Source organism: Coregonus lavaretus (genome assembly GCF_964263955.1).
Source record: "Coregonus lavaretus genome assembly, chromosome: 9".
Lineage (NCBI taxonomy): Eukaryota > Metazoa > Chordata > Actinopteri > Salmoniformes > Salmonidae > Coregonus > Coregonus lavaretus.
Window position 1 is genome coordinate 39,066,615 of NC_139996.1, and position 9,746 is coordinate 39,076,360.

The 9,746-nt window shown below is 39.2% G+C and overlaps 1 protein-coding gene and 1 pseudogene across 2 annotated transcripts; one reads left to right on the top strand and one right to left on the bottom strand.

The window, feature by feature from the left end:
• Nucleotides 1-520: 520 nt before the first annotated feature.
• LOC311134524 (galanin peptides-like) lies at nucleotides 521-3,320 on the top strand (the record flags this gene model as incomplete). Its single annotated transcript, XM_084168226.1, has 6 exons — nucleotides 521-601; nucleotides 1,013-1,067; nucleotides 1,663-1,734; nucleotides 2,633-2,719; nucleotides 2,881-2,952; nucleotides 3,259-3,320. The coding sequence occupies 6 exons, from the start codon at nucleotides 521-523 to the stop codon at nucleotides 3,318-3,320; spliced, it is 429 nt and encodes a 142-aa protein (XP_084024352.1).
• A 1,987-nt stretch (nucleotides 3,321-5,307) lies between these two features.
• On the bottom strand, nucleotides 5,308-7,094 carry LOC311134603 (C-signal-like; annotated as a pseudogene). The gene is made up of 6 exons: nucleotides 6,948-7,094; nucleotides 6,751-6,802; nucleotides 6,178-6,363; nucleotides 5,836-5,991; nucleotides 5,553-5,662; nucleotides 5,308-5,421 (listed from the first exon to the last, which is right to left on the bottom strand). The product of its transcript is annotated as a C-signal-like (transcript).
• Between the last annotated feature and the right edge of the window lie 2,652 nt (nucleotides 7,095-9,746).

The following is a 9,746-nucleotide window of genomic DNA, read 5'->3' on the forward strand; positions in this document are numbered from 1 at the left end:
CAGTTTTCGTTTAGACATACATGATAAACGTTTTTTCTACAAATTATATCACGTAAGATTCTATTAGTGAGAAAATTGATCCGACTTTCAGAACTATTGTCCAACTCAATGTGTCAGGTTGCAAAAAGTACATGACGATGTTATTGTAATTTCATCGTGACATGACCACTAGCCTACAGGAGGGGGTAGGTGGTTGTGACGTTAGACTTTGAGGAACAGGTAGACCCCCCTACGCTTTTTTTTTTTTTTTTGCTTGGGGATTATAAAAGGCTACCAAAATCATCCTAACCCAAACGAGAATCACTACATGGACATTGAAGATCTCTCCGCATCTATAAGCATAACTATTTTGAATAAAGCCTTATAAACGTTTACATTATATTTGATTTCTTCCACCGTTGAACAAAACTTTAAAGGTAAGCGGATTTTAGACTTCTTTATAAATGTTTGTTTTGCGACTTTCAACTTCTAAACTTTTGAGATTATCTACAGCTAAAATGTTTTTTATATCTTGCCTTAGATGCAGAAGTCTATTGGAGTAGTTTGCATATCACTAATTTTCTGCGCAGCTCTGTCAGAAACAATTGGATTAGTGATTGCGGTAGGTCAACATTTTATTGTATTTGGCAAAATGTTGTCTAAAATGCTGTGATTTTCTCGTTGTTTTAACTAGAAGTAGGCATAGGCTATTGCAAATAACATTACAATTATATGAACATTTTAACCTATTACATAGACATAACATCATACCAAGGCATTGAGAGAATCGAGTTATTTCAATATAGTAAGGTTGAGCAATTGGCATTCAGAAAATGTAATAATTTATTAACAAATGAAATACGGTAGTGTAAGCTGTGTGTGTGTTTGTTGAGTTAACTGATGAGTGTACAGTGTGTATAATGAATCTGATTTAAGCAAATGTGTGTGTGTGTGTGTGTGTGTGTGTGTGTGTGTGTGTGTGTGTGTGTGTGTGTGTGTGTGTGTGTGTGTGTGTGTGTGTGTGTGATCACAGGCTAAAGAGAAGCGAGGGTGGACACTGAACAGTGCTGGCTACCTTTTGGGTCCCCGTAAGTGACTTCTAACTTATTAACAATATATACATGTACAGCCTCTCAATCACAACAGTCAACTCCATTCTCATAGTTTTAACCTCCTACACACCTGTGCTATGTCAATTATCATGCTCTCCTCATATTTGTTTCCCCATTGTATACTTTTTCACATTTCACCTGGCTGTGTGATGTGGCATGATGGTTTCCAACACACTTGTTCTGTATAATTATTGGACTTTTAAGTCATTATCCCTGACTATATTCACTATATTATAATATTTTGGAAGTTATCTGCTTTACACAGGATAACCTACTTATTCCTAAGGTTAATGGATTCTTGTCAACAAAGAATGAGGATATATCCTAAACTAGTTTAATTTTCAAACACAAATACAATATGCAGCACCTCTGTCATATGCAACATTGTACTTTTAACGGAGGATTTATTTAAATATCACATTTAATTCAATCTGTCTGCTGATTGTCAATGATGGTAAGTGGTTAACTGCACAAGGTTAATTTAAACATCTCAATACTCAGGATGCACTACTTTATAGACACAGGTCAGTGTTGTAAGTTTAGGTAAAATGCCATCATCCCTGTGTTTCAGGTCGTATTGATCACCTAATACAGATAAAGGATAATCCCAGCGTAAGGGGGAGAGAAGAACTGCTAAGTCAATGTAAGATAGCTCCTGCAGGACATTGGAGTCAGCAGAGGAATTGCTCTGTGACGCATCGCTCTGCGTGCTTATTTATTGTTTGCAGATTAAACATATTTCATGTCTCATAATGTATTAAACGACCAAGCAGAGAGGTGTTTTATCACGGCCATGGTCCCTTTATGTTGGTTTATTTTTCTACCTGTTTATTAATTATTAAATTGTCATACAGGAGCTTTAATCTCAGAAAGGCACTGTGAGAACAAATACAATGATGATAATGTTATTTTAGTATTTAATTATACTTGATGTGTGATGACTGACTGAGGCTATGGGTTAAGGTCAAAATTCAAGGATTACAATTCAGATAATTAGTGCACTTATATGATTGTTCAGTGCATTTTCCCTAGCCCTCTTGACTTAAACCTCTATTAAAGTGTTTGAAGGGGAGTGGTATTGCAACCATTTTCTGGTCTGCTCCATGCCCCTTTGGCTATAAATAAAAAACATAAGCAATGTGCTCTCTGAGATGGACAGTGAATGAAATGACTCTCCAAACTTTAATTTAGCCTACCTTTCTTGGTTTTTATGTCTTTTTTTCTTAGCATGTGGTTGGACCGTTCCTTAATATTTTTTTCATTTTTAGGTTCTGTTTCCATTCACAAATGTGTATGTCTTTCCTTCACTTATTCCATTGGTGAATATAAGTTGTAAAGCAATTCCGTGACTCAAGCCCTGCAGGTTGCTTTTCAGACTCATGACAGATAAAAGGAAAAATGCACCCTCATAAATTACAAGGGTGCGTTGAGGCTTTAGGCAGGGTTGCGGTGTTTGTGCGTGGTGTGCAATGAAAGGGATTTCATCGAGGGAATGGGTGAAAGTCGGCTGTGCAAAACTATGATTTTGTATTGTTGTTCAGATGGCATCGACGGTCACCGGACGCTCATTGACAAGCATGGCCTTGCTGGTAAGAGAGACATGCCCCGGGACTATGACTTAAAATCAGGTGAGAAGCTCTAACAGCCATGTAAAATCCGGGGCTTGTAGCCTACAGTTTATTGACCCTATGAGAGGGCAAATACAACGTTTAGAGTACTGATGTACCGTACAGTAATACTGCTTTACTCAGTAGTCTTCTACACCTCATGACAAGCTCTAATTTTGCAGGTTCCTTGAGAATAACAGATGAGGATGTATTACACAATGTCATTGACTTCTTATCATACATGCAACTTAAAGGTGAGTTGATGATGTCTGTTATGAATGTTTAATTACAACAATTAATTACAGCAAAATGTTTGACTGCATAGGAGTTTTATTCATATCATAAACAGTTAGGTTGACGTGTTCCAGAGTAAAATGATCATATTTTTCATATGGTCTGATTATATTTGTATTTAATATTTACAGATTACATTTGTAGTCAAGATTGCTGGCTGTATAGAGTTCAAACATATTTGGAACAGAACAACTTACTAGCATAGTCCTAATCAGTTATAACCATCTGACTGTGCTCACTCAAATGTTTTGTCATCAACCTTGCAGAAATCGGAGCTCTGGATACCCTGCCATCCTCGCTCACATCCGAAGAGATGAGTCAGCCCTAGTTCAACTTCAACATTCATTGATCTATTCTCTACGCTTCAACAGCCTGCAAACTACAGTATCTGTGCCCATCCTATTACACTGGATACTGGTGTCATTATTCACAACAATCTACTACACAGAGTAATCATGTTCTTATTATAATTTGAAAGAAATGTACTGAATAAAACGTTTTGAATGGCAAGACTTTGTTGTTCCTTTGTTGAAGTCGGAAGTTTACATACACTTTAGCCAAATACATTTAAACTCAAGTTTTTCACAATTCCTGACATTTAATCCTAGTAAAAATTCCCTCTCTTAGGTCAGTTAGGATCACCACTTTATTTTAAGAATGTGTAATGTCAGAATAATAGTAGAGAGAATGATTTTTTTTTTTTATTTATTCAAGCTTCCCACAATAAGTTGGGTGAATTTTGGCCCATTCCTCCTGACAGAACTGGTGTAACTGAGTCAGGCTTGTAGGCTTCCTTGCTCGCACACGCTTTTTCAGTTCTGCCCACACATTTTCTATAGGACTGAGGTCAGGGCTTTGTGATGACCACTCCAATACCTTGACTTTGTTGTCCTTAAGTCATTTTGCCACAACTTTGGAAGTATGCTTGGGGTCATTGTCCATTTGGGAGACCCATTTGCGACCAAGCTTTAACTTCCTGACTGATGTCTTGAGATGTTGCTTCAATATATCCACATAATTTTCCTTCCTCATGATGCCATCTATTTTGTGAGGTGCACCAGTCCCTCCTGCAGCAAAGCACCCCCACAGCATGATGCTGCCACCCCTGTGCTTCACGGTTGGGATGGTGTTCTTATGCTTGCAAGCGACCCCCTTTTTCCTCCAAACATAACGATGGTCATTATGGCCATTCAGTTCATCAGACCAGAGGACATTTCTCCAAAAAGTACAATCTTTGTCCCCATGTGCAGTTGCAAACCGTAGTCTGGCTTTTTTATGGCGGTTTTGAAGCAGTGGCTTCATCCTTGCTGAGTGGCCTTTCAGGTTATGTCGATATAGGACTCGTTTTACTGTGGATATTGATACTTTTGTACTGGTTTCCTTCAGCAGCTTCACAAGGTCCTTTGCTGTTGTTCTGGGATTGATTTGCACTTTTCGCACCAAAGTACGTTCATGTCTAGGAGACAGAACGCGTCTCCTTCCTGAGCGGTATGACGGCTGCGTGGTCCCATGGTGTTTATACTTGCATACTATTGTTTGTACAGATGAACGTGGTACCTTCATGCGTTTGGAAATTGCTCCCAAGGATGAACCAGACTTATGGAGGTCTACAATCTTTCTTCTGAGGTCTTGGCTGATTTCTTTTGATTTTCCCATGATGTCAAGCAAAGAGGCACTGAGTTTGAAGGTAGGCCTTGAAATACATCCACAGGTACACCTCCAATTGACTCAAATTATGTCAATTAGCCTATCAGAAGCTTCTAAAGCCATGACATCATTTTCTGGAATTTTCCAAGCTGTTTAAAGGCACAGTCAACTTAGTGTATGTAAACTTCTGACCCACTGGAATTGTGATACAGTGAATTATAAGTGAAATAATCTGTCTGTAAACAATTGTTGGAAAAATTACTTGTGTCATGCACAAAGTAGATGTCCTAACTGACTTGCCAAAACTATAGTTTGTTAACAAGACATTTTTGGAGTGGTTGAAAAACGAGTTTTAATGACTCCAACCTAAGTGTATGTAAACTTCCGACTTCATCTATATTGATTATACAGTATATATTTGTTCTATGCAAACAGAGAGATGACCTTAGAAAGAGCAATAACAAACCAAACCACTCAGATTAAACAAAATCTTCTCTCTCACGCCAACTAAATACAAAGAAATCAGAGATTGCAGAGCAACCTAATAGCATGATGTTGCAATTGTGCATTGTATTCTGTGATCTCTGCTCAGTGTTTTGCCCCAGTGAATTGTCGGCAGCACAACTGCACATAGCACATTCCACAAGTTACTGTTTCCAAGTTGAGCTTCACCATGGTAGCTTGTTTCCAGAGTAGTCGAAGAATCCTCCATGATGCTTTTCTGTCAGATCAGCGATAACAGACAGCAAAGATGATACGCTCTCCTCCAACCTCAAATCCGCCTGATCCATTAAAGACAGGAAATGCAGCATATCAACCGTCAATTTATTGAGATACACATCAATGTATTCTAATGTATTCGTATTAAGGACCCAATCATAAAACACCTCAACCAAGAGTATGGGACACTCACATGTGCACCACCCATGCAGTGCGCACCCAGCCAGGGTGAAGGGCCATGCACAGAATTCCTTCAGATCCCAGGTCAGTGGCCAGACACCTTGTCACCATCTTCAAGGCAGCCTGCATATGTAAACAAAACAAGATGGACAGGACATGTAATGACTGTGTACACATACAAACAGTCAGATTAATTATCTTCACACCCAAACATCCTATGCCCAATATTGCAACCAGAGATGGTCTGTAATGTTTATATGGGCTCTGTTGAAAGGACAATTACTGTTGCTGTTCACCTTTGAGGTCCTGTAGGCATAGTTTTTGAAGGTTGCTCCGGCTCCCCAATTTGGCCTTAATGGAGCCCAGTATGGAAGAGATGTTTATCACAGCTGCCCTATTGATCCCCATTACAGTGATCGTGCAGCAGCTGCCTGGAGCAATGGCAGAAATGCCTACAAGAGCCAACTACATAAACAACTCAGTCAAAAACATGACAATGTGATCTAGATAGTTGCAATGTAGGTTTCTTAGATGAAGTAGGGAACCGGTCATAAAACTTGGGTATGTGAAGATCCTCTGTACTACAACAAAGAGGTTTCTCATTCATACTCTTCTAGAAGTGCAACAAATAAATTTACCTTGGTGACAAAAAGAGGGGAAACTATTACTCTCGAAAGTCTTCATCATGTCGTCAGGTGTCACTGTCTTCAGATCAGTGGATAAATTGATGGCTGTGTTGTTTATTAGGCAGTTGAGCCCATCACCTCCCAGTATGGATGACACCTCGTGAAATGCTGAGTCTATACTTGACTGGCTGACAACATCTGTTAACAGAGATAGTATGATCATTTAAAAAGAAACAGGAAACAAACACAATTTTTGTTGTTGCTTGTTTTGCTTTTAGAGGATATGGTTTAATCAGCTAATGGTTATTTCAGTTTGGCATCTCTTCATGTTCTGTTGAGTACTTCAAACGTATAAATGAGCATGTAATCAAAGTTACTTGAATGTGTTAATTAAAAGAAGCCCTAAGAGGAACCCCAAGCCAAAAACCCAATACAGTGCCTCTTGCGCCATCTGCTGGAATACCAAGCAAGGCACATGATACACATAGGATCATATCCCCAACAGAACAATGAATCCATCCGCATCACACTGCACCCTCTTTTATGTGTCCGTGTTATAGTAATTATGTAGGCTATGCTACTCACCAAGCCATACAATATAAACACCTTTGCAAGATTTGGCAATATTTTGAAGATCCTGAAATGAAGAACAACTTATATCATGCATCCCTAGGTTTACAGTCAAGACATATTCTCACACGTGTATTCCCATTAGGTGGAAATTCATAAAACAAGTTGAACATGATGTTCTCCTACCTGTACTGCGGCTGTTTTGACTGCACCTGTACTGCGGCTGTTTTGCGCGCAGTCACTATTATTGTAGTCGGTCGCTCCGCGCTTTTCGCCAGGTCTTTCACCATTTGCAGACCGAGGCCTCTGTTCGCCCGAGTAATTAGTACAATATGACATTTTCTGAAATTTAGATTCATACTAGTTAGAATATGTCTGCTAGTTTACTTTGTTTGATGATTAGGAAGTATGATCGGCCTGTCCAGACAGAACTTTAGCAGCGATACAATCTGAAGGCGTGGTTATAAAACAACACGACTGGACCAATGAAGGGAGCTGCGCTTGATTTAGTGTGTGTCAACTGTTTTTTATTGTCTTGCAATTTTTATAGAAACAAATATGTCAGTTTGACCTGCCTGTTGTCTTCTAAATGTGTTATTTTTATTTATTTTATTTTTCAGCAACTTTGTAAGAATATATAATATTATTTTATACACAGAATACTATGGAGAGTGGGTTCAATTTAATTGTGGTATGAATCATGCACACTGATATGAAAATACAAATGCATTGATCATTTTCACATGAATATTTAGCATTTAAGCATTTTAGAACTAACAATGGTCACCCTCCATAGGATGCTAACAAAATATTCAATAGTAACAAATATGTATTCTAATTAGATGTGTAAAAACAAACAGGATGTGTGTCTTTGTCAAACCCCACAGAATTAGTAAACTATACAAGCCAATCAAAAAATGATTTCCCTCTCAAATCAGTCCCATCCCTATTCACTACTAATTTAAATAAAATAATTACTAGTCCCAAAGTGTAAATCCAAAACACCATCCTGTGCACCAGCCAAGCCAAATCGAACGCATCCATTTGAAAGAATGGATGTGGCTCGCGCCACCCTCAACCCCCTAATCTAAATATTTTCTATTACCAGTCACTTCGCCTCAGAGGAAAGGTCCTTCCACAACTGACTGTCAGGTAAAGTTATTGGTGGAGGTAGCTAGCTAGTACTAGTACTAATTAGCTTTGAAACACCAGGATATTGTTATTTGTTGTGAACTATCCAGCTAATAGCTATTGGAACAAGATCAACAAGAACAAGAATCACTTTCAATATTTCTATAAATAGAACTAGCTAGCTAGCTAGCTAACGTTAGCTAACTAGCTACAGTAATTAGCTCAACTAACGTTATCTATTCTAGCTAAGCTAACGCCTAAAATCATAACGAAGCAAAGCTGTATGTCAGATGTATTATTGAATGGTGAACTGACTGATTCTGTAGCTACTAGTACATCTGGGCCGGTTTCCCAAAAGCATCTTATAATAATAATATTATGCCATTTAGCAGACGCTTTTATCCAAAGTGACTTACAGTCATGCGTGCATACATTTTTTTTTGTGTATGGGTGGTCCCGGGGATCGAACCCACTACCTTGGCGTTACAATCGCCGTGCTCTACCAGCTGAGCTACAGAGGACCACCTTAAGGCTAAGTTCATCGTTAGAACCATGATCAATGATCCTAACCATGAAGTCAGCCTAAGATGCTTTTGGGAAAGCGGGCCCTGTTCCCTCTGGGCCAGTGTTGTACTAGCTACCCAGGCTAACACCACTGTCACTGATTTGTGTTTTTGTCAGGGAGGAGCCTTGTTTAGAATGAGTTGCCTCAAAGAGCAAACCCACAGAAGTCTGGACAATGATGGATCCGAAACCTCAGCTGTCTATTCCTCTGAGAACTATGGTTGCCACCTAAGAACATTGGACGTCAACATTGATTCAGGAGATCACACAGACTTCAGTGTGTCAGGAGTGATGCCCCATGGTTCAGGTGGAGAGTGGTCAGGGTCCAGCAGGATGGAGCACCACTGTACCAACTACAGATTCTACCCACCACCACATGATGCTGAGCCCTCACTCCCTCAATACCCATTTGCTACTCATGGAGATGATGTGCTCCCCCAGTCTAGCCCGTTCCATTTAATGAACCCCAGTTTAGCTAATAACAGCCATCTCAGTTCACTTGGTGGCCAGTGGTCATCTGAGGGCCCAGTCCACTGCAATATGATGTCAGTAAGTGCTAATTCAAACCAACAACAAACCTTAGAAATTAGAATTACATTACAATCCTCAATCTATGGGTGAGTTTGTATTGCAACACCTGGCGCCCCGAGTGGGTGGAGATTTTTAAAATGACCAATAGAATGGTCTAAAAGGTGCAAACCCCGCCCACCCGGGGCATCCCGGCGATGCAGAATGAACTTACCCAATACGCTCTGATATTTTATTGAATATTTTCATATCACTATCAATTATTTAGGTGGTACAGTATATTGCTCTAATTCAAGTTTGTGTTATGTTACGGATTCATATTATTTTGTTTTGTCCAGGGTGAAATCTATGATGCTGTGGCAAGCATTTGCCCAGACAGCAAGGATGACCACGGACGAGAGTCCTATCGCAAACAGGAGACAATGGTAGAGCTAATGCCTCAGAATCAAATGGACATCAGTCAGTCTGTAAGATGATTTCAAACTTACTGTCTGATGTGTACAAGTGTACATGTAACCTACATACTGCACATGCTTGCAATGACACAGCTAAATGGTAATGCATAATTACATATAATGCAGGACCCCATACAACCTTTACCAGAAAGCATTTCTTTCATTAATTGTGCACTGCAGGAATAGACACATTCTTGGATTCATGTGATCAATGAAAAAGTGTTGACTGTGTGAAAAACATGGGCTAAATGTCAGCATAACAATTCAAATATCAGTCTCACATAGCAAAGATAATTATATGATTTTATCTAGCCATGGAAACCTGATTGAATG